The 25959-nt window shown below is 37.7% G+C and overlaps 1 protein-coding gene across 2 annotated transcripts in view; it reads right to left on the bottom strand.

Annotated features, from left to right (window-relative positions):
• ROR2 (receptor tyrosine kinase like orphan receptor 2) overlaps window positions 1–25959 on the bottom strand; it is a 151427-nt gene that overhangs the window by 17891 nt on the left and 107577 nt on the right. For both annotated transcript variants that reach the window (XM_032096680.1, XM_032096681.1), the window contains exons 3-4: window positions 17570–17857; window positions 16459–16489 (exon numbers count right to left, since the gene is read on the bottom strand). In XM_032096680.1, coding sequence (XP_031952571.1) covers window positions 16459–16489; window positions 17570–17857 — 319 coding nt within the window. The remainder of the gene's footprint in view (window positions 1–16458; window positions 16490–17569; window positions 17858–25959) is intronic.

Raw genomic sequence — 25959 nt, 5'->3', positions numbered from 1 at the left:
GTCTCAGGATTTTTGATAGTTACAACTTGATAACTAATGTCAGAAGCTATATAAAGAGAATGATTATGATGGACAGTAAGATAAGAGGGAAAAGGACAGGCATCATGTTTCAGATTCTGACTTTACTTAGCCCAGTGTGTGGCTACTTCATAAACATAAAGCACACAAGTTAAATGACCTGCAATACAAAAAGAATAAAGGAATAAAGGGTTTTTGCTTAACCAAAGAGAAGCAAATCTCTTTGAATTGTGTGAAGGGCACTATAAAGGGCTACAGTAAAAAAATCAGGTATTCCTGGGGTTTTTATAATATTTTTTTTTCATTGTTTGTTTATACTTAATCTCAAAATCAGGACCTTTTCTAATCTTGCACTACAGTCCTTGTAATTTGTTACCCTTACTCTTGACATGTATTGTATCATATCATAGTGCTGGGGAGCAAAATCTATTCACAAGAGGACCACTTTTCAGTGGTTAAAATGACTAACATCCCCAAATATTCCCTTCCTCAACAGGCCACAGATGAGATCTGAGAGAAGAGAAACATACTACCCTTGTCATATGCCATATCACATCTATAAGATTTGCTTCCTGTCAAAAACATAGTGCATATATATTAATGTTACCATAGAAAAATACTTGGTACCTTCTGGCCAGGTTTGTATATTTGCCTTCAGAGAAAATATCAAATAATACACTCAATTTCTTGTTTCACCATGAAGTAAAATTTTTCAAGAAAGGTTGTCTTTTAACGTAATAGTTACAATGGGCTTTAAAATTGCTCCTTTTCACAGGCCGCCCATTGTGCACAGACCATCAATGGAAGTTTTACCGCTGACATTCAAGGCAACAGAATTGGGGTATAAATATTTGATGGAGGAAAAGAACATAATTTTTTTTACAAGTATGGTTTGAACTCACTATCCATTGAAGGGCTGGGTTAATGCCAGGTTCTTCTGACATCACCCATAACACAGGGCAGAAATTCAGTAACACACACAAATAGGTTGTTGGTTTTAGCGTAGCTTCCAAAACCCAGGTGTACAGGAAAACCTCAAAAAAAACCCAAACCCACAAACCATAAAACACCCAAAATTCCACACATGCACATCTGTGTCCTTCTTGCTGAAGCCAACAAACTAAATGGTGGCAGGGACAACTCGACTGCTGCATCAAGCCCCAGCTGGATGGAGGCTACCCTGCACCCACACCACAGGAGAAGGGCACAGGCTTCCTGCCCTACCTGTATCCATTCTCTGAACAAACAGTTTCATCCTCTGACCAAAGGTTTCTGCAAATAACCCACCTTTCCGGCACTTACTTAAAATCATTGTTTGCACATCTTCAACCGCGTCTAAAGATCAGTGCTCCTGGGATACCAGGAAATCCACACTGATGTACTTAACTCCTCAAAGAGAGACTTAGAATACTACAATATGAGAGTAAAACTTTTCCTTTGCACTAAAGGAATGTAAGAAATATTATCAAAAAAGAGAGTCTAGTGTTAAAAAATAAATAACTAACAGGCAGGGGAATTTGTATAAATAGTCATAGCTCACTTGAAGTTAATGGACCTATGACAATTTACACTCACGATGGATATGGCCCGTGACTTTTGCTACCAGATGCTTACTGAGTGTAACAACAGACTCAAAAAGCAAGATTCCCTTACATTTAGCATCCTACACGGACAAATATTTCTTGTTTTTTATCTGAGAAGTAGTACCTCGCAAAATCCCTAAAAGAATTTACTGAAAGTTCCAATTACTGAACAGTTGTGTTGCATTTGATTTGAATATTTACCTACTAGTTACTAAAAAAGTACAATGTGAACTGAAAAATCCATATTCAATGCCTAAGACCAGTAAAAAATAACAGTTGATATTTATTCTACTGATTCTATTAGATTATGGATTTGTTCATATTACTCATTGGACCTGAGACAGCATTTTAAGCCTGCTAATAGAAAAAGCAACTAACTGAAATGTCATTAGTAGAAACACAGCTACCAATGGGCTTAGTGTTTGTGAGAAACTAAAGACATTGTTTGTCAAAGAGCAACTTGTAAACTTTACAACAACCTAATATTAAGGATATTGAAAATATTGCCAAGAATGATTATAAAATCAGCATTTTTAAACACAGAACTCAGTCTCCAAAGTCCGTCTCCAAAACATAGTCCAAATAATGTTTTAAACATATATTCTAATGTTACTGTGGAAGGAGGATTCTTTTGCTACAAAATATTTTAAAATCATTTAAAAACAAGAAAGGGAGTGAACATCAGTAGGGTTTAACCATAGGTCTTCACTGAATCAGGACCGAAATTGGCCTCCTCAGGAGGCATTGCCTTAAGTGGGCATCAGCACTCTTAGCTGAGCTATGTCCTTGATAAAAGATACCACAATCAATTATTTAGGTGGATAAAACCAACAGAAAATGGTGCTGCCTTCCTTTCTTTCACACATTCATCCTCCATCACTCCTATACCATGAAAAACAGCCCTTACAGGCAAACATTTACAAGGAACAAACACATTAAACTGTGCTAGGTTGCTCATTGCACAACTCTGAATGCTGCTTGGTATCATATTCATTCAGGTATTTATTATCATTTTGCATCTTTAGAGAAGTTTTCAGTGTACCAAAAATGCTGCCGTTCCCAAGTACAGCACATACAGAAGCATAGACATAGGTGGCAGGATTGCTTTTACTACAATAACCTGGGTAAAACAGACAAGGAAGCAAAACTAAACAAGGATGTCAATGTTCTGAATTTCTGTAAGAAACAGAGGGTTGTCCCTAGCTATACAACCAGCCACAATCCTCTTGATTAACACATGTAACTTCGAATAGATGATCTAATATTCTGCCAACAACACTCTAACTTCTGTCTACAAACTCTCTCTTTCAGTTTACTCAAAGGACATTTTTGTAAATTCTCCCTCTGCTTTCATAGGCGTTAGCAGGTTGAGATGAAACCTTGAAATCACATGGGTCAGCTGGCAATCCAAGGAAGGCTGAGTTTTGCTGAGTGTCAGATATTTTTAACAGAAACATGTCTGTTACAACCACGGTTGCTGAAAATTTGAAAAGAAAAACCTTCAGAAAACTAATTTCAACATATGGGAACATGAACCTGGCTATGCAGCATTCCAGCTTCTCACTCACCAAAGAAACCATTATGAGTTTTCTTCCCCACCCCTTTTTTTAAAGGCATGTTATCCCCCTCAGTGTGTTATGGCTGTCTAATAAATTGTCTTTCTCTGACATCTCCAAGGAAAGTGAGCAGAGGGCCCACAGACTCTGAAGAGCCTCTAACAAGCAGCTCCCTATTCCCTCTGCTGACAGAGGAAAGCAAAATTCTTAGCTGTTATCCTTCCTCATCCTGCCATGCCACCCTGAGTGAGTACACATAGGTCAGCTCCAAAACGGTCTTAGAAGATCCCACCAGCTGAAAATGTCATTATAATTGCTGCTGTATCAGGCATCAAGTGAAACTGGCAGGGGCCATCCTGGGCAGCTCAGAGAGGGCTCAGCAATGGGGCTGCTCGTGCCTTGAGTTCAGTGCAGAGGATCAGATGGCTCCACCTGGGTGGCTGGGCTTCAGCAAAGGAGGGATGTGACTGGCAGGGAAGAGCTAAGAGATCATGTTGGCTACCAGGGAAGATGGGAAAGCCATGCAGGAGAAGGAGCAAAGAACTTTGATGGCAGCAGTGCTGAGGGAGGGGTGGGAAGGGATGTCTGGCCTCACCAAGGGGACTGGTCTGGGAATTGGGGTCACTTCTCACCCTGCACCACCACCTCCCACCAGCTGCTCTGACCTTGTCTAGTGTCATCTTCACTCAACTCTGTAAATGCCACGAGGGATAAGCTCAATATGGTAATTGTTTCTTTTAAAAAACACTTTAAGTTTTCAGGCAGACAGTAATGCATCATGATTTACCTACAGAAGCAGATTTTATGCACAAACAGGAATTTTTTATTATTGTTCCGTTGATTTAAATCCATTGACATAATTTTATATGTATGCCAGGAAGACAGGTAGGAAGTAAAGTCCTGAGAGAAAAGACTGTGAAAGCATGGTTGAAAATTGCCAGTTATAAAAATCCAAAGGGAAGGGGAGGTTAAAAGAGGGACACAGGATTAATTTAAAATAAAAATATGAAATCCCATGGAAGTGACTTAAGCTTTTCATTTTGGTTGTTTTTTCTTTTTTTTTTCTTTTCCTTGAATGAAGGGGAATATAAGCTTTCTACAAAGTGCTTCCTGGGTTTTTATTAGAGGTTAAAAAGTTAAAATGTTTTTGTAAAAAGAAATAAAGTCAAAAGTCATTATTAATTTTTTTTTTCTGAATTAAAAATGTTTTAACTGACCATGCCATTAATAATGTGATCATTTCTGGAAGAATATGAGCAAATGAAAAAGTGAAAATAACTGTACTGGCATTATTTTTTTTTTCTTTTTTCTTCTATTTTTTAAACAGAACAAAGGTGGCTTCTCTATCTCAGTTACCACAGAGATTATATATCTGATAGCAGAGAGCTTTGTAAAACAGCTAGAAATGATCATAGCATCAGTTATAAATTGGCTACATAATTATATGACAAATGTTCATCCTCAAAGTCTTTTGCAGAACACTTTTACTAAAACTACAGAAACATCAAGTATATATGAATATATAATACTGAAGTGTCAGTTTTCCAGTTTTAAGGAAAAACTAGCATATTCCATCTATCTGAAAAACTTGCCGTCATCTAAATTATGTCTTTAAAAACAACTGACATTATGAAACTTTTGTTAGTTTCTCTGCTACTTTTTACAGATGCAGTATGAAGTAATTGTTGCAGAGTTTGTGAATAGTTCCAAATATTAGAGACTATTATCATAGCTTCTCTTTGATAGGGCTTATTTGAGATGAAATTTTTCACAGTCCAAAGATAATTTTTGCTCGTTTTTTTTGTTACATTTAAGGAAAATTTTAGATGTTTCAGAAAGTAAGTCCTGAGAATTTTTTAATACTTCATTTCTCTTTAGAAAAGAAATAAATTAAAACCCTAAACAACAACACTACTGGGAGGAGCAGTCACTTGCTTGTGATGCTGTCATATTGTCTTGCTATTGAGCAGACAAGAATCTCGTTGGAACAGACTTTTGGCTGTTCCCATGAAACGCTGCCTGAATTTGTCTAGCTCTTTGTTTTTAAATGTAATTTCCACCTTAATGCACTTATCAGTCTAGTCTACTAGAAGTGTACCTGATACTCTCCAAATACTGTGCCTACTGCAGGCTTTGCACTGGTGTGTGACAAAATAAAACTGCTTGGCACTCATGGTTATCACCTAAGGTTAAGTGAGGCGCTGGTGTGAGGAGTTTGCGGAGGGCCTGGGAGGACAGGGACTGTGGAAGCAGGATGAAGAGGCAGGTCAGGGATGTGGCTACTACCAGGGGAGCATGTGTTCCCTCAAATCTGCAGCAAAACCTAATAATTTTTATGTCTTACCATTTCTTTCTGTTAATGGATGAGTAAGTATGTGTCTCCGCTTCTGGGCTGGTCTGTACTCTCTAGATACAGCAGTCTATAATTAGTGCTATCCGCTTGTCATCTGGCTCCAGCGGCAGAGGTCTGGCTAGCTTGGCTAAGGAATCTAGAATTCACGAAATAATTTTGGTGTGTCATCATAATTTCACATAATAGGTTTGTTGGTTTTTTCCAAATTAGGAAAATTAGCTTTTTCTCCATAGGAAATTCTATGCCAGTTTCAATCAAGGCCTCTAAAGTTCTCAAAAATTAAAAATTAACAGACAGTCTTCTACTTCAGCCACTGGAAGAGGGTAGAAGTGAACAAACTTTGGCTCTGTAATTTCCCTTTTCTGGAGCTGGGATAAGAGTACCCTGATTCACCCAAAACTGCTGGGAGGCTGGGGTGTTCATCCAGCCTTGATATAATCCCAAAGGTAACTTCCCCTTACACTTCTTCCTTTGGACTTAAAATTACTTACCGAATGTTTATCAGACTGTATTTTCAAAGACTCCTCTCTTCTTTTACTTTCCTTTTTCCTGTGTATAACCAATTCATGCCTGATTGTCACATTTTTCCATTTAAATCTTTCCACAGTATAATAGTGGATGCTGCATTGTTCCACAGGCAAAATAGCTCACATTCCGAAGTCAGAATTAATTTATTTTCAGATGCCACACACATGATGCTATGCAAACATCATTAGCTTGATACTTTGTGAGTAGCAATTGTACCAACACTACATCTCTGTAAATTAATGTAATCGAGTTTAACATTAATAAACTCTTCACTAATCAAAACATGTGAAAAATTCAATCAGGAGAACAAATGCTTCCCCAAGTTTAGAATTTCAGCATTTAGTTCTTAATGCTTAACAACTGAGATCCTGTATATACTGATATATCTGTCAGTCTCAACCACAGAGATTATAAAGGTACAGTGGTCACCTATTGCACATTCTTGATGGAGTGTCTGAGTCCTGAAACTATTGATTTTGTGTTACATTTTCACTTTGCCCTCCATTCCTCAACCTAATATAAAAAAAATATGCATTTAAACTTCATTACACACTGAGGTTGTCTTTTCTACATTAATTACCAAGTGCAGTATGAAAATGCTACTTTGCAGCTATCTACAAATGAGCATCACCACAGCAGCTCCAACCTGAAAAAGTGACTACAGCTTCAGCTCTGGAACATGTCACACCTACAAGCATGCCTTAGCTTTAAGATTCAAATTCCTGCATAATTTAGCAGATCTTTGAGCTGAGAATATTTTTTTTTTTATGCAACGTAGCATTTTACGACTGGACTCAATGAACTTAAGGGTCTTTTCCTACCTAAATGATTCTGTGGCTGGGGAGCAACTCTGCAGCAAGGGATCTGGGGGTGCTGGTGGGCAGCAGCTCAGTGTGAGTCAGCAGTGTGTGCCCGGGCAGCCAGGAGGGCAAACCCCATCCTGGCTGCATCAGACACAGCAGCACCAGCCGGGATCGGGATCATCCTGCTGGATGCAGCCGTGGTGCGGCCTCACCCTGAGTCCTGTGTGCTGTGCAGGGCCCCAGAGTTTGAGAAGGATGGGAAGGTCCTTGAATGGTCATGGGGAGGAAACAGAACTGGTTGAAGGGCTGGAAACAGTACCATGAGGAGTGACTGAGGATTCTGGGCTTGGCTCCTCTTGGAGAGAAGGAGGCTGACAGGTGACCTCACTGCTCTCAATGGCTTCCTGAGAAGAGGAGAAGGAGAGGGAAGTGCTGGTCTCTTCTCCCTTGGGTCCAGCTAGAGTAAAGGTGTGAACGGTTCAAAGCTGCATCAGGGGAGGTTCAGAATGGACATTAGGCTACATTTCCTTACCAAGAGGGTGGTCAAAGTTAAACAGGCTTCCCAAAGTGGTGGTCAATGCCCTGTGCCTGTCAGTGCTTTAAAAAGAGGCATTTGAACAATGCTCTTAATAATGGGCTTTAACTTTTGTCAACCCATGGAGTGGTCAGGAAGCTGGACTAAATGATCCTTGTAGGTCCCTGCCAACCGGAGCTACTGTATTGTATTGTATTGCACAGTATTGTATTTTATTGTATTGTACTGTATTTTATTCTAGTCTTTTCTCTTCTGTGTGTTTACTCCTCTACAAATTATTTGGCAATATGGAACTACTTTACTGTCATTGGGCAGGCAGAAAAATGGAGGTTTGTCAACATAATTTTGCAAAACTCAGTCAGATGAAAGTATAAGAATTTCTATCTCCAGGTCAGCCTGCTGAGCTTAGGAGACATTTCCCAGCTTGAGGGAAAGCGCGGTGAGGCAGGAGTGAAAATGCAAATTGAACAGCTAGGAAAGCTTGGGGTGGGGGGAAGTATGTGTATGTATGTGAATAAATATTTATAAAAACTATGATGATATACCGTTGTTTGTGTCACACCTAAAGTAATCCTTTTTCTCTACTATGTCATTATCAGAGTGAACAAAAAGAGAAATGGGATTCCTGTGATTAAGCTTTTCGAGGAGTATGAGAAACTGCTGATGACACATGCTTCTTGCAGCCTTACTTTTAGAGTTTACAACTCAAATACTTCATATTTTAGACTCAACAGAGCAATACCAATTTAAAAGAGCAGATTTCCTTACTGAGTTTTGTTTCTTCTTTTTAAAAAGCAATCCCTTCCATCATTGTTAATCATATTCAGTTTTAAATAGAATTGTCCAAATATTATAGGTTTGTACCATCTGTTTGACTTTTTCACTAGACTAATTGCATCTAGTTTGTTTGGCTCTTTAAAATAGAGAACGTAATAATACAAAAGTAGGGAAAAACTAACCATAAAGCCATAAAATTGGAAAGGATGGTTTATGGTGTGGTGTTCCAGCATTATCTCATTTTGTTAAATTACCTACTTTTCATTAGAATGGTGTTCCTTTATCTTTGTGCCTAGCTGCAACATTCACCCTTTCCTTGTGTGCACTTAGAGGCTATTCAGCATCCTAAGGCACTCTAATTAAACTCAATGTGGCATCAAATGCCTACAGGAAGTCTCAGGGACATATAACTGTCCTTTTGTAAGACATACAATAAATACTTTGAAAGCCATTTAAGCTACTGAACAAATGAGAGTAGGGGAGGGAGAGAGGGAAGAAGTAAAATCTAAACACACTAAATATTGCTGGTTATATCGGGGATGTCCAACAGCTGCAGCAGCTACTTGCCAAAAGCGCAAGGGCCATTACTACTTTGAATATCAATTTACATATATCCTTGAAGGGAATAACAAGTGTCTTACTTTGCTTGCAACTTCTTTGGTAGTTTAATACAAATTGTTTCTCTGAGCTGCTAAAACCTAGGCACCTGCTGCTAATCTGGAATTTGCTGTAAGAGGGCGTGTTGGGGTCACATATTTACAAAGAGCTGTAACTCACTCTTTGCCGTGTATTGCACAGCTTATGAGTCGCACCTTACAGCTCACCTGATATGACAGCCTAGGCTTTTTGGCTATAAAAAACCTAACCACTGCTCTGCAGAGTAGGAAGCAGGCTGTCCCAATACACAGGCTGTGAGTGAATTCTCACCCACAGAAAACATGAACCTCCTTAAATATTCATATAGAAGATAAAGGTCGAAATTTTGAAAAAAGAACTCTTAGAAAAGAAAGTGTTTGTGTTCTTTGGTGTACTGCATGTTTGTAGCCCTACATATATGAATTACATTAGTATAATGCTTGATCCAACCCATTTAAAAGTATCTTGACAGTACTGCTAATCACAAGTGAGAAGATGCTACCTACATTTAACCTTAAGTTAGCTTAACGGTAAGAAATGTAACTAATTATTACTTTTTCCTAAAGTATTTAGAAACCTTGCCCAACTACAGGCCAAGTCCTACAGGGTTGCTTTTTTTGTCTTTGCAACCAGTCTCTCTCAGTAGAGCAGTGCCTCTGCATTAAACTTTAATTTACACAAGGGCATTTGATTTATACAGTAGCAAAAATAAGGTAAAGCTTTCCTGAAGATTTATTTTTAATCCCCTATGCATATGCATGGTTTCCCTTGTTTTTTGGGGGGATTCTGAATAATATGGGTTAGTGAGCGTAACCGTTCAAAAAAGACTATCATCCTTTTTTCTTCCTAAATATTCCCTGTCAGTTTCTTTCTTCAGTTCTTCCCTTCCTCTAACAGAAAGGAAAAAAACCTACCACTTGTAATAGTTTCCCCAGATAACAAGTAGCAGGAATACAGACACTTGTGTCTACTCCAAGATGCTACGTATATTAGTTTAAATACATGTGACTTTTAAAATGCATCAGCTTTGTAAGTACATTGAATTTATATTTCTATCACTAAATAATATAAAATGCATTAGATTGTTCATCATTTATTTACTTGTGATTAGAAAGCATTAAGTGGAAGATCAAAGCTCAAAAATAATGTCCTGTGGGAAGAAGTTGTGATCTGGTGTGGTGCAAAACAACCCAAAACAGTATTTCCACTGCTCTTTAATTCTGTCTTGAATGACACATATTCTGGAGTTTAAAATGAGAGGAAAAAAGTATTTTTTGAAATGCATGAGTAACATTAAGATGAAAAATTCAGGTTTTATTACAAGATAGACTGTCAGGTTCCTCTGAGTACACCCTACATCTCTGGGCAGAAGAGAGTATAAATTTTAGTTGTATGTTAATTTGTGATGTTGTAAGCTTCTGAGCCTTTCTAGGCTGTATCCTACACAACTAGAGGAAAACTAAAAAATTGCACTCTAAAATAGATAAGAGAGAAAAAAATTAGTGCAACCTTGGTTTTAGTTCTGTCCTTCCTCCAAATTTCCTGTCTGGGCCTGAAAGACTGTCAAAGGACATTTAAAATTATGAAGTCAAAAGCAGATCTGAGATTGTGGATCAAAATCCCCTGAAAGGAGCCCCAAACCCACAGGATGGTGAAATACAACCTCCCCCTCAGCCTTGGGAGAAAAAAAGGAAACTGACACACAGAGGCTAGGAGGGAATTGCAGCATGTTCCAGCCAGATCCCCAAATTGGATTGTCAGGGAGTCAGGAAATCTGCCAAGACAAACACATGCTGTTTAATGTAGACCAGCTCAAGATAATCTGTGCCTCAGTTCCTCACTCATAAAACAGGATAACATTCCATGCTTTATGGGGAGAAGAATGTACCCAAAACATTTTGAAATAATCTGATCCTACAGCAGAGGAAGGCAAAAAAATCCCAAGATCCCCCATCTCCATTTGATGTACAAAACACGGAGTGACAAAGGTTAAACAACTCGCTGCAATCACACACAGAGACAGGAGTACAGTCAGAAATTGAATCCAGAACTCAGAAATGACAGTCCAGTGTTTTAATCACAAAAATCTTCTTTTTCCTTGATTAAAAGAGGAAATGAAAACACAAGTATGAGCTTATTCTGTAACTTCAACATATTACTACAAGCATCTTAGAAAAACATACATAGTTCAAATATGGTTGTCTCAGCCACATGAATATTTTGATGAAACAAAAGGCATGCATGTCATTCTGGAGGAAGCACACCATCAAACACCTGGTCCTTATGGGCCTGAATAAACACGGTAACTTCTGAGTTGAAACAACCTTGTATTGTTTTAAAAAAAATCTGTTTATGTGAATTTTAAGATAATCTTGTATAATTTACAAGATTAACAATGTTATCAGTGGCTAAACTACAGTGAGACCAAAGAAATTTGCCACACCACCTAAGGAAATGAGGAAGATACAAGCGGTGCTGCTATTTGATGGTAAGGAAAGCATTCTTTCTCTTTAGTGTGATCTTAGATACCTTTGTTTTGCCAGAGAGATTGAATTTACAGTACTATTTTCCCCATCAGCTACTGTCTTTTACCTGGAAGACCCCAGTCAGGGGCAGGGAAGTGGCCTGAGGGTGAAGTGCTCTGATGATCCACTCCTTTCTACCTTCTTTCCCAAGACCTTATATTCTCTTTTCCATCTTGTAATTACATGAAGATTCATCACATGATGAAAATACATTTGTTTCCATCATAAAAATATATGACTGCCCCTCACATCATGCAGAAATTTCCCTCCGGGGTCACAGAAAAAGTGTGCTTTGGGGTATGTAGACCATGGAGAATAAATTGCTCGGGAACCCAGCCTCAGGGTTACCCACTGAAGTTTTAACACAGCCACATTACTGGATTTTAGACATTCTGTTTTCCACTGTTTGGAAGAAATGGTTTTTTCCCGACTACGACTGCTTCATCATTTTTCTTCAATGGACTGAATCTTCAAAAACTTACTGTTGTCCCAAACTACCTGAAAATCAGGCATGAGAACATGCAAATTTATTCTGAAAAATTAATACCCCAAAAATTACTCCACGAAGTAATGATCATTTCTACTTGGTGGCAGTGTTTCTTCTCACCCATTTCTCCTAAGCATCCAGCATACAGGCATCAAAGGCCGCAAACTGATAACTGATCTTAGTCAGAGTTCAATAAAACAGGGACTTCCCAAAGTTTCTTGGAAAACGCAGATCCCCTGCACAGGGCTCTGGAAAGAAATGTTCATCTCCTGGCATCCTGAGCAGATTGCAGAAAGGTCATGTAGGGAAAAGTGTAGTAGTGACAACAGAGATGTTTCCCAAACATCTGTCAAGAACTGAGCTTAAGGGCACTCCTTTCTGCCTGAATTCTGTGTGCCTTCCTCACTTCCACAAAGGCCTCACCAGCTTTTCCAGAAGCCCTTAAGAGCCAACAAACTGAATACTCAAATATTAGATATCCTCCATCCCAAGCTTGTTTCAAGGTGGCACGACTACAGTTAAACTGCTTCAAAACAGGGATTTTCCCAATGGGTAAAATTTAATCTAACCATTCAATTCAAAAGAAAAATGTATTAGACTAGAGAACACGCAGTCTTTTAGAATGGCATTATTTTCTAAGAGCAACACTTCTAGAAAGAAAGACAACTGTTTCTGCCCTTCTACTCTTAGACTCCAAGATATTAATGCCCATTTCTTTGTTCTAAATCATGGTAAAAAAAGCATTCTCTGCTATTTGCCAAACTTTTATTTTATATTCATACGCTTGTATTTTTCTGAACAGATAGGATGTCTCTCTTTTGAGAGGCAAAACTAATAACACTAATGATACAAAAGGTAAAAGCATAATGCAGTGAAAGAAAGGATTGCTGGGCTACACTCTAGTAAAACAAGCCTTTGGTAGCACAGTCCTCTGGGCAGCAAAGGCTAATCAGAGAATATCTTTTGGACTGTGTTTTGATTTTATTTCCTTTGTAAATTAATCTGTTTTGAAGTCTTTGATAACTTTAATAGTTTTAATAAACAGGATATATTGTAATTCCCCATTTCTACAGGAAAATCCCTAGAAATTTTTACAAACATGGATCTTAAGAGAAAATAAAGAGGTCTCCAAATAATCTGCAGCAATTTAAGACTACATATTTGGTTGAAAGTTTTTACATTTAGATTTTTATGAAAGCATCTCAACTTCATTACCTGAAGGTCAGGATGCTTTTTTGCACTGGCAAGTCTGACTGCGTAACACACATTTTCTCTCTGGCAATCTTTAATTGCAAATTAATTCTAGAAATTCGCAGCATGAACTGCATAAAAATACCTTGCTAGATGGTATCTACATAGGTAATGTTCCTTATCCCTTAATATTCATTAGGTATAATTTTAAACCAAGTTACAATGGCTTTATGTTTCAGGTTTCCACTGAAGCATGTCTTTTTTGAAGCACTAATACCAGCAGCAATAGGTCTCACATGGCTCAGTGCAAGGTTGCACTGTGCAGACAGCAAATGGAAAGAGTCTTTTGTTCCATGAGAGCTCCTTCCAAGCAGTTAGGTATTCTTTGGCCTTTTTCCACCCTTCCTCTTTTCTGGCTTTCAAAATGACCTGCATGGTTTTATACAAAATATTCAGTTTTTAAAAAATCGTAATCAGTTTCTCAAAACAAAATAATTATACCACCAAAACATGGCATTTTATTTGAAGGACTGATTTTTTAAAAAATCAAAACAGAAATATGCGTGCAATGAGGCAAAGATTTCTAATCCCTGAAAGCTCTTGGGCCTCATATGATAAGACCCTCATGACTTCTCACTAGACCTTTGACCTGACCCTGTTTTTCTCAAGTTTCAGGTTACTCTTCAATCTAGTGGATATTAAAAAAAAAAAAAATCTACCAGCAGTGTACTCTTCACCTTTTAATGGAAGGTCCAGAACAATGACAGCACACTACTGTTTCCAAGACCAAAGGCACAAGACCCATTGTGAAGAGTCATAAGCCAAATGACAGGACTTCTTAATTTTTTTTTTTAGTTATTTCTTTCTTTATTTTAACTTAGGGTCACAAACCAGCAAAGGTTGCATAGCAAAGCATTAAAAACCTAGGAAAAGCCAGGATGGAAGATGTCTTGAGAGCCCTAATTTACTTCCACTTCAGGGAGAGAATATAATTAAGAACTACACATCACATACACAGTATTTTTTTTTTTCACTCTGTCAGTTGAAATATTTTGTTTATGTTGGTATTTGTGAAACATTAACAAGATCATTCTCAGTACAGGAGAAGCACTTGCAAAATACTAGGGAAGCCAAAAGAAATATAATTAATTACTTGTTCCATAACAAAAGTGAATCAATGTAAAACTTGGTTCCCAGGTTTGTTGGTCTGACATAGGCCAGAAGAGAAAGGCCAAGGAGAATGTATCCCATGATAAACAAGAAGGACAAACTGGTGGTGACTGATATGGAGAAAGATGAGGTATTTGACTTCTTTGCCTCAGTCTTCACGGCAGTCACCCTTCCCAGTAGTCTCAAATCCTTGCTCCTTGGTGTGGGTATGGGGGAGCAAAGTCCCTCCCACTATACATGAAGAGGAGGTTTGGGATCACTTGATGGAGCTGAATAGCCACAAGTCTATGGGACCTGATGAGATACATTCCAGAGTCCTGAGGGGTCTGGCTGATATTCTTGCCAAAACAATCTCCATCATATTTGAAAAGTCAAGGCAGTCAGGCAAACTCCCTGCTGACTGGAAAAAGGAAAAATCACTCCCATTTTTAAAAAGAGGAGAAAGGAAAATCTGAGGAACCACACACCGGTGAGCCTTACCTTTGTGTCTGGGAAAATCATGAAGCAGATCCTCCTGGAAGTTATGCCACAGCATATAAAAGACAATGAAGTCACTCAAGGCAGTCAGCATAACTTTACTAAGGGCAAATTGTGCCTGACCAATTGGGGGGCCTTTTGTGATGGAGTGACAGCAGCGGCCAGTAAGAGAAGACAACAGACATCGTCTATCTAGATTTCTGTAGGCCTTGATACCATCTCACATGACATCCTTATCTGCAAATTGGAGAGACATGGATTTGATGGACTATTCAGTAGATAGGAGACTGGCTGGATGGATGCAGCCAGAGAATTGTGGTCTAAGGCTTTGTGTCCAGATGGAGGCCAGTGATGAGTGGTGCCCTCAGGGATTTCTCTTGGCACTGGTGTTCTTCAATATCCTCATTAATGACACAAACAGTGAGATCAAGAACACCCTCAGCAAGTTTGAAGGTGACACGAAGATGAGCAGTGCCATTGGCACTACAAATGGACCTGGGCAAACTTGAGAAACGGGCCCACAAGAACCTCACAAAATCCTACAAATCCAAGTGCCAAGTGCTGCAGCAGGTTGGAGAAATCCCAGACATGAACAGACTGGGAGTTCAAGTCATTAAGAACACCCCTTGAAGAAGGACTTGGCAGTTCTTGTGGATGAAAATCTTGATGTGACCCAGCAGTGTGAGCTCTCATCCCAGGACAATTGCATCCTGGGCTGCATCCAAAGCAGCGTGTCCAGCAGAGCGAGGGAGGGGATTCTACCACTCTATATGGCCCTCACGAGACTCCACCTAGAGTCCTGGGTCCAGCTCTGGGGTGCTCAGCACAACAAAAATGTACACCTCTTAGAGCGGGTCCAGAGGAGGCCATGAAGATGATCGGGAGGGCTGGAGCACCTCTCCTGTGAAGACAGGCTGGGAGAGCTGGGGTTGTTAAGCCCGGAGAAAGAGAAGGCTTTGGGGAGATCCCACTGTAGCCTTAAAGGGTTCTGATAAAAAGGAAGGAGGGGCACTTTTTATACTGGCAGATAGTGCAGGACTAAGGACAATGGCTTTAAACTGGAAAAGGGCAGGTTTCAATTAGATGTTAAAAAGAAATTCTTAGAGGGTGCTGAAGAGCTGCAACAGGTTTCCCTGAGAAGCTGTGGATACTTCACCCCTGCAAGTGTTCCAGGCCAGGCTGGGTGGGACTTTGAACAACCCGAAATAGTGTAAAGTGTCTCTGCCCATGGCAGGGGGGTTGGAACTGGGTGATTTTTACAGTCCCTTCCAACCCAGACCATTCTATGATTCTCTTTTCATCTTTATGACTGAACCAGCAAGTGAGCCCAGGCATATAACAAAAATCATCAGATCACCACTCAAGTCAAAATGACACTAACAAACAGAGGTTTTGCCTAGCTACTCAACGACAGGATTCTAGTCTTGTTTTACCTGACTTTTCAAGTTATAATAATATAACATGGGTAAATTTGCAACCACAGTAACCTAAGCATTTTACCCACTCATTTTTAAACATTCTTCCAGCCCATACTTGCCCTATAAACAATTACTGTTCCAACATGACTTTGTGGTAATTCACTTGTTAAAAATATGAAATAAGCAGGCAGAATTTGCTCAAGAACAGTCAATCAAATCAAAACCCACTGTAACACAATGCTACCTTTGAAAAGGTTGCATCCATTCTGTGAATTTTTGATCAAATTAAGATATTTTTAGTAAGAACACTGTGGTTGCAGGCAGTGTTTATTGAGTTTATTAACTAAATTCTGACAGAAAAAAAGTAGTCAGAGTACATTAATTTTACGAAAAGTACTTACTGAAGATTGTGATTTGGGCTGTTTGTTGGACCTGCAAACATAAAACAAACAAGTATTGCTGACAAGTTAAGCTCAAGGACAACATCATAAAAAAAAGTCAATAGCAATCTAAAGGAAATTGTCTCTTTAAGGAAGGTTTGTCTCAAGATTCAAAAAAAATCCTCTGCATTCCTGAACATAATTATATATTGTTATTTTCAAAGCCACAAATAAAAATCACATGAATCTACTATCTCCTCCAGCAGCAACTTGAATGGAAATAATTTTTGTTTATAAAATATCTTCCACCAAAATACCACAGGCAGTTAGATAAGGTGTTATCTAGACACATCACTTACCTTTTAATAAGCCCCACCTGAGCCTTAATATCAGAATTTATGATGTGGCAAGGAGATGATCAACTTTTGTCACAGCAAGAACAAGGTTCAATACCCAGCACTTCACTTCAATACTCAATCACTACAAACTAAACTGTGGAATTAATTATTTACATTACAAAATTAGAAAACAATTTTAGAAAAACGCATCTCCCATTTTTTCTTCCATTGCTCCAGAGACAAAACTAAATAAAAGGCTGACTTCCAGATTGGATGGTTAAGTCTCAAATATGCAATATAAGCACTTCTTGAAAGGTGTGATGTACCTTCAGTTGTCAAAGGACAGAATTTGAGGCCAGGCTTCACGTAGCAGTACAGAACTGAAATTCGCAAGGATAGGCCCAGAACCATGAACATCACACAGAAAACCTCTTCTCATTCTTCTCTTCAGGTTTTGGTTTTTTCACAGACTGAGTTCAGCAGTAGAGTGAAAACTCCAGGCCATGAAATATTACCTTTTTTTTTTACTTTATACTGGCACTTCTTTAATTTTTTCTTCACTGTGTATTTACAGACCTCTACATCTGTATTTACTTTCTTTTATTACCAGTAAAGGGGTATCAAGTTCAACTGAGAAGTTCTGTGCTGGGAGAGAGGCCCCAGGCACTGACTTTATTTTCTTTTGTGTTGAGAATTTTTCTTAAAACATTAAATTCATTTCTCATTATACTACGGTTAAAACTAATACCTAGTCTATAAATCAGTGTGAGTAGTTATAAAAGCCAGGAACTCACCGAGCCTGACAAACAAAACTCCTGTTGCAGTTATTGTCTTCATCCCATTTGAAGCCACACACTGGTAGTATCCTGTGTCTGTGGTATCCAGATCCTGGATTCTCAGACGTGAACCATAATCTGTTTTTCTGATGATGATCCGTCTTGGCTCCTGAACCACTGGAGCATCATTTTTTAGCCATTTGACATTCGGGGATGGATTTCCTGCTACCTTGCAGTGGAGGATTGCTGTTTGGCCCTGGACTACAGTGATATTGTTTACTGGTTCCAAGAAGGTCAGGAAGTAACCTAAGAGGATAAAAGGTCATAAAAGATCAAACTTTACTTGGGTTGTGGTAAAAGCCTGCTCAAAGGCACTTTTCTAAGAGAGAACCTTGGAAAAAAATTCAGTTTTCTTTCAAGCACTCAAAAAATACTCAATAAATGCAAATCACTGTCCTAAGAACACCACAGCAGCACACTCCAATTCGTGTTTCGTTGCTGACTTCGTGTTTGTGTGCAGGTAGGTATGCAGATTAGAAGGTCAATCATGAATTGATACCATTACACTCCTAACTGCCTATCTGGACACCTATTTTGAAGCAGTAGTATTTTTCTACATCTGACATGCTAACACATACCTCGAATGCTGTTCTGTTCTAACAGCAAAATACACCCTCGTTCAATAAAAGAGTAATCCCACTTGTAGCCATTTTGGAATATCATCGTAATTTTACCACATAACCTTCTTACACGATTACAGATTTGTCTCAAAAAGAACTACAACTGGAAAAGTTACTTTTAGATATTAATTTGACTTGTCAGTTAATCAACAAAATCTTAAAATTAGTCTGATTTGGACAGGCTTATCTTATAATAAGTTTTAAAGATTATATGTATCACATTAAATTTAAAGAAATAATGTCTCAATTGCAGAAGTAACCTGTGACAGAGGGAACTCTTAAGCTAATTATAGATTGCCATTTTTTACTTAAGTCAAAAAATATGGTCAAGGAAAGGTCTATACAAACACTGCGTAATAACATTTTGTAGTTATTTTGCAAGTGAAAACTACAAGCCCTAATTGGTGGTTTGTTGAAAGCAAAGGGCTTGTTAAGTAGGCTGTATTGGTGATCTCTAGGGATGACAAAAAAGAAGAAATTGATGGAAGGACACTGTCAAAACATGACAGTCAAATCTTTTTTATGTTATTATTTAGAAATTTGATTTGGTGTTAGGAGTCCTGCAACTGACACACATCACGAACTGAAAGCTTGACAACAGGTAATTTCACTGAAACAGTAATGTTGTTACATTACCTTACAAAACAGGTAAGAAAAGTATCTAGCTGTTATGGTCATTTTTGTTTGTTTCTGTGAATTTAGACCATCTAGATGTAAAGCACCAGGAATTCAAATTACATTATATTCTTATGCCAGCTGGACCCAAATATCAAATAACTTCGATGGATGCCCACATGCGGACATTTCCTATCAGTCAGATTATTTTGCAAGTGTTTAATTAAGAAATAGCATATTATGTGCTGGAATCTAACACCAGTAAAGAAATGGTCCACGTTGATAGTCTAATTGCTGAAATATCTAAAGAAAATTGATGCTCTGCTTTGATTTATGTTTGACAGGACCATGAAAATCACTTCCTCTGTAATGGTTAAGTATAGCACTGGAGAGGGGAGTAGTAGAAACATCAAAATATAGTAAGTGTGCAAAGCCAGATTTTGCTGGAAAACTGGATTTTCCTGTGTATTGCATTGTTCTCTACTACTGGCCTTTTGAAAGAAATTCTGTTTTAATTAATAATATGCAATTGCAGTGTAAGCAAGTGTGAATTTAGTTCACCACTGAATAGAAAATTAAATATTAAATATTGAAAACTTACAGGAAAATTATTTTATCCTTTTTTGTCATAAAATAATAAATCATTGCTTATGCAATTTTATTGTTTTCCCTATTTTTAATTGAAAATCTTTAGCAGACTTCAAAACATTTTGACAAAACACAACAATATTTATTTTTGAAAAACTTATATAAAAGGGAGAAAAAGTATATTAATGCTTTCAGCAATGTCACGCCACAGTGTCATTTGTTATGGTTTCCAATTCCATTTCGTAGCTGAAAAAATAGAAATACTACGATGACATTCTGGCAGGGAACAGAAAACCAGTAAATTACCTTCTTGATATAGGAAATTGAAGCCATTGATTTAAACTTGTTTAAGCCAACATTTTACATACATAAGCATTTCTAGCAGCATGAAAGAAAGCATGATCAGTCCTACCACAAGGTAGAAAAGGATTTCCCATGTCTATTTCACTCTTAGCTTGTTATTTAGAGACCTGTTTCACTGCTTTTTCACAATCTGTATGTAGTTTATTCTCATCAGCGCCACTGAGATACTGGGCTGCGTCCACAGGGGCATTACCTAGCAGAGAGAGAGATACCATAATCCCAATCTACTCAGTGCCTATCAGGCCACACCTGGAGTATTATGTCCAGTTCAGGTCCCCAAAATTCAAAAATAACACAGAAAGACAAGGGATGGTCCAAAAGAGGGCTACCAATGTCTGCTTGTGAGGAAAGACTTGAAGTAGTTACATCTCTTCTCCCTGGAGAAGAGAACGGGCAGGAGGAGCATCATCACAGTTTTTCCATACCTAAAAGGCACCCACAAAGAGAATGGAGACACTCATCACAAGGAGCTACATGGAGAAGAGAAATGGCAATAAGTGAAAGAAGGCAGGAAATGTTTCATTTCAATAGAATAAAGATATTTTTTGCAGTGAGAACAATCATTCACTGGAAGAATGAACTGCCTAGAGATGTGGTGGTGTCCTCATCACTGAAGGTTTTCAAGATGTGATTGGACAGAGTACTAGATCATTTTGTCTAGGCTTTCTTTCCCCAAAAATGTTGCACTGGATGATCTTCAGAGGTACCTCCCAGGCTGGAATGCTCTGTAGTTCTACGGGTCTATGATCCAGCAATTGTGGGGAGAGGCTGAATGCGCTCATACAAAGGAGGAAAAATAGACTGTTTAAGACATTTTTTTGAGAAGAAGCTGGGCCACTTCCAGCATGGAGCCAGCACAGAGGTACATTCGTCTGGCTCAGAGATGCTTCTGATTCCCAAGAAATGAAAGAAGCACAGAAGATCTGTTTAAAAGGTGGGACCAATTCAAATGATGTAAGATGACAGACAGGGATTGTGTTTTGTCTGACTCTACTGCACTTTTTGCTCTTTACATCCAAGTACCTGAAAGGTCTATATTGTTCTTGTGCCATTGGTCAGCTTTTGTGCCATTGGTCAGCTTGTAGCTTCCTCAAACCCTTACCACTATTTCCCTTTTTCTGATTTAAAACCAGCTGGGTGGAATCCAGCTCCTTCTTTTTGGGATAGTCATGGATATTGCATTCAAATACATTTGGATGAAAACAGATAGTAAATTTACTTATTAGGACTTATTAACTCAGGATTAAAGCCATGTTAGAACTTCTTGTTTCATTAATTAAAACAGAGCTACTGCAGGAAGTAATTAGATCCATATCTTTTAAGCCATCCAAAATATTTCATATGAATCTACGAATCTAATCCTAATACTAACTAGAACAAAACTATTACCATGAAAAACAGTGCCAAAGATTTATGGATTAAATCAGACCCAGTGCAATTAGATAGACTTCCCCTGAAGTCAGGGTAACTGCATCTATTTCCTGCAGGTCAGAATTCAGCTTCAATTCATCATTACTCCTGTCAATTTTACAGGTATTTTCTGCAGTGTTTATATTACCTTCTTATTACAAACCAAGTAATAAATATTTTAACCTAATGAACTTTGAAGCCTTTGTGTTTTCCAAAGTTCTCCAGAGCAGCCTAGGAGCAATAGAGCAGCTTATGGCCTATCCCTTGCCTTTGTCCACTCTCAACTCCACACTCTCTACTTGCTGGTTTCATTTCCTCTTTGAGGAGTGATGTTTATATACTCACTGATTCTGAAGTATTTGTATGACAGAGCGGGCAGCCATTTGTTGAGCTGCTCTGTTATTTGGTGTCCACTTTAGATAACCCATAATTGCAATTCTTTCAAACAAAGTGGAAAATGTAACCAACCATGTTCTAAAGAATGTTTTCTTTATTTAATTTCTGTGGTGATAATCAGCAGTTACTTTTTTTGTAATGTACATCACACCACAAACACAGTGTAGATGCCAGTTTGAGGCAAAGTTTTGGGGAAAAAGCAAATTTTCCCAGGATAAATTAGGACCTCAACAATGTACAAAGCAATTTTTTTTCCCAATCTAGTTCTCCTTCTGTCTTAGTAAATCTTAATTTGGACAGGTATGAAGGAAAATTAAATGTGAAGATTGCTCAAACTTGTATTAAACTTGTGTCCTATATTTTGTGTTAAGCATCAGTCAAGTAGAATTCTTTAGAACTGGAACAGAATTGTTAATCTGTTTTAATACTAACATAATTATAAAACAGAGAATAAATACTCTCCATATATTTTGTGTTTGTTACATATTGCCAAACTTGTAAATGTCCTATAGTAAATGTCATATTATAAAGAATTATATTTTATTTGGGAGATGGATAGCAAATAGAATTTTTTAAAAATACAAGTATAATGTCCAGAAATTTCCTGTGTTGAGAAAATAACATTGAGTTTTATACTCTGGCTGGTTTCCAAGGGTCACTGAAATGAAGGAAAATGCTTCCTTTGCCTTCAGTGGTCTTTGGCATGGTTTAAGTATTTCAAAAGGAAAATCTATCTGGTAGATATTTCTGCATTTGCTGTAGGCAACAATGCTGTAAATTCAGTTTCTCTTTTAATATGGTTTCTAACATAGTTTACAACCACTACTAGTATTTATTTTGCTTGAACAGATTAAAAACTCTTCTGTCAAGAAGCTATGAGAGGACAATGCAACTTAATCTATATATTATATTATGCTATCATATTCTATGTACTCTATGAAAAACATAGCTTAGGAAAATGATTGACATGAATTCCAGTAAAACACTTTCATATTTTGAAAAACCTTTGTAAGGTTGCCAGTACTTCATATTTTTAAATAGAATAAATTTGATATAAATATATCAAACAGAATCCCACAGCAGATCAACATCAAGATGACAGGTCTATTATTAATGTTTTGGCAAGAATATAAAAATAATGTTTTCCAGTGTGCCTCAAATCATTGTCAAGATATGCACAAGAATAGAACTAAACTAAAAACCTAAAGGGTGCAACTATCACTAAGACCTCACATGCATATTATATTTCTTAGTTTTATTTACATTACTCTGGCACTTATGTGTCCCAGTTATTGGCTCAAACCATGTGTGTTGTTCTTGGCATAAACACAATATAAAATGATTGCTTCGCTTTTGTTATTTTAAGATCTTAGCTGTGATTTTGAAGTTCATTCTAAAAAAATATTTTAAACCTCCTTAGTTACTTCAGATCATGTAAATTCTGGCTTAATTGTTTTCAATTCAAGTTTTAGTTTCTGTTCATTTTTTATTGCTTTTACTCTTTTTTTCCTATGTGATTTTAAAAATAATTATGCATTCATAATTTTAAAATAAGCTTCAATATGGCAACCATGACTTGTATTTAGTAAAATTTGCAACTCTTTTTATCTCAGAACTTCCACATAATTTATGAATATTGAAGTCTCATCAGATGGGATGATACCATCACCCTTATTTTCCAAATGCAGGAAGCAGAGCAAGGGGAGCCTAAGCGATTTGCCAATTCACACATGGACTAAGTGTCATTATCTATGATACTACACTGAGATTCACATCTTTCTGTATTCCTGAGACAATGATGCTCTGAGATAACCATCCATTTTGGCTCCTATCCAAGTTGATTCCCCTTTCTTTCTGCCCTGCAGAAGGAACACAAATACTGAATATCCAGTTTTTGAGAAAAAGAGAGGAAAATTTGAGTCATACTAGATACCTGAAGATAAAACAGTCTTTTCAGACCAAGAAGTAGTAATTGCATGTATGCTTTATCACTTTTTAGAAAACTAATTTCTCCGTAAGACGTATATCTTTACTTAAATAACTTTATCCAACAGTCAAAAAAGCCCATAAAGCCATCAGTTTAGTACTACATAACACATCACAGGTTACAAGAGTCTCGGCTTGAGATACTCAGAATCTAAAATCGGCTGTTTTAAAAAAAGGGCAAATACTTTTTTTCCGCCTAACTGCATAAATTCAGACCATTTTCAGATTCATGGAATAAAAATTTCCAGTGTTCAAAATCCCTACAAAAATATGTATATTACAATTTGTGTAAATAGAAATGGGGGGGGGGGGGGTGGGGGGGGGGGCCCCCTAAGCTATCTTGCTTTTTCTTTTTTTAATGTCTTCCCACCTCTTTTCATTTTTGTCTTCAAATAATCTTCTTTTTTAGATATAAATAAAAGAGCATGATCTTTTTCACCATGACTCTTTCAAATGGCAAATTTCTGTACTGGGATTTTAAGACTAATAAAAACTTATATCCAATACAAAAGGGGTTTGGGACCGTATTTTAAGTAATTAAACTAATGATATTTCCACTAGAAGCAAAGTCACATTTTCCCACAATAAGACATAATTTTTCACCTAGGACGCAGACTTTAGCTCATGCAAAACTGAGGAAGACACCACTGTTCCAAAATCTACTGTGTTATGAACACAGTACTAAGCATAAAGTGTTCACAAAATTGACAGGTAATCTATAAGGAACATAAAAGAAGTGCAGAGTTTTCCAGGCTTATTAAAGAACTGAAGACTGTAATAGGAGAAAATGTATGTGAAAGTTGCTGAAATTCAAATAGGTGTGTAACAACATTTCTGTAAATACTTGAGTTTAGGGGACATGAATGACACCACAACATCTTGGCAGGTGGTGAGAGTCCAGTAAAGTGGCTCCTCCCACAACTAAATCAGAACTCCAAATACACTGAGAAACACCATCATAATAAGGAGGGTAGATTGAAGCCTAAGACTCACGATTCCTTGCACAGAACATTTTCCAAAATAAAAAACAGTCTCCCCAATTCTTCACCCTCTGTTTTATTTAATCACAATATGAAGATGAGTGATTTACAGTATATTGGAGCCAGATTGGGAAATGGAAGGGATGTTGGCAGGTCTCCCACACGAGTAGTTAAGGAAACTACACTGTTATATACTGCCAGGTAATATTTCCAGATGAAATGATACCTTTACAGCCTAATTTAATCCAATTTGCATCTCATTCTTCATCCTATTTTTTTGATCTCAACGTACAAAAATCCATCCAGAAACATGTAAAATAAGTTGATCTGGTTCACATGCTCTTGAAATGTCCTTAGGAACAAGGAATGAACTGCCAATCTAGGAATGAAGCAGAATTAGCCTTGAAATACTGTCACAATGTGCACATTGTCCTATCCTCTGAAATCAGTGGGGTTTTAGGACCCAGTAAGAGTATGTTAAGAGTGTTTCTGCAAAAGAGAAAGACACCAAGCGAGGCTGACTTGAAAGTAAGATTGGGGAAAGTATCATCTTTGCAAACAATGTACTGAGAGGAGAATTGTGCCCAAGTGTTTTATTTTTATTCCAAAGCAGACCTGAGTTCTTCTACAGCAAATGCTCACTGCTCTGCTCTGGTTTTCAGTGAAACATTCCCCAGGGGCAGTGCTTTTTTAGTCATTCAGGTGTTTTTTTAAAGGAAACAGGGAAAGATAAATTCTCCTCAAAGCCCTAGCCAAGCCATGGTCCCTTCTCATGAACTATCAGAAGGCTAGCTTCACTTGTAGGAAGAGACTTGCAACACTTTTTAAAATGCACATTGTTAATAATACTTTGCTTAACCCAGTTATGTCTTTGGAGATAGAATCATTTTTCAGGACTTGTGGAAGATTCTAGAGAAGAGATTCTAGTCTCTTCTAGAGAGACTAATATGCTTGGTACTTCTAAAGTAATTATTTTGGGTATTATTAAAGCTGGTTATCTCCATGCCTGTTTTTAGTCTATTCTAAAATAAGAAAAATTTTAAAAATGGGAGGTTACAAGCAAATCAGAATAAGGAAGGAAAAAGGTTGCTGTGATGGAAGGGCTGAAGAACTGTTTCTATGGTCTCAACAGTATGCCCAAACTTTGAAGTAGAACTGTCCAGTGCTTTTTGGTAACAAAACCCAATACCTTACTACTGTGACACAGTAACACACAGGCTAACGTTCCAATTATTTTTGCCTGTATGCAGAATTTTGTACCCACATTAAAAAAAAAAAAGGGGGGAGCGAAATGAGGCCATTTCCACACCCGGCATGCTGCAAACTAACAACTGATCCTATACCAGTGAATCATTTAAGAACATGGGGCCCTTTTTTTCTTCCTTTTTTG

The sequence above is a fragment of the Corvus moneduloides genome, chromosome Z (assembly GCF_009650955.1).
Source record: "Corvus moneduloides isolate bCorMon1 chromosome Z, bCorMon1.pri, whole genome shotgun sequence".
Classification (NCBI taxonomy): Eukaryota; Metazoa; Chordata; class Aves; order Passeriformes; family Corvidae; genus Corvus; species Corvus moneduloides.
The sequence above is the reverse complement of the archived record's forward strand: the minus strand, read 5'-3'. Positions and strand labels throughout refer to the sequence as shown.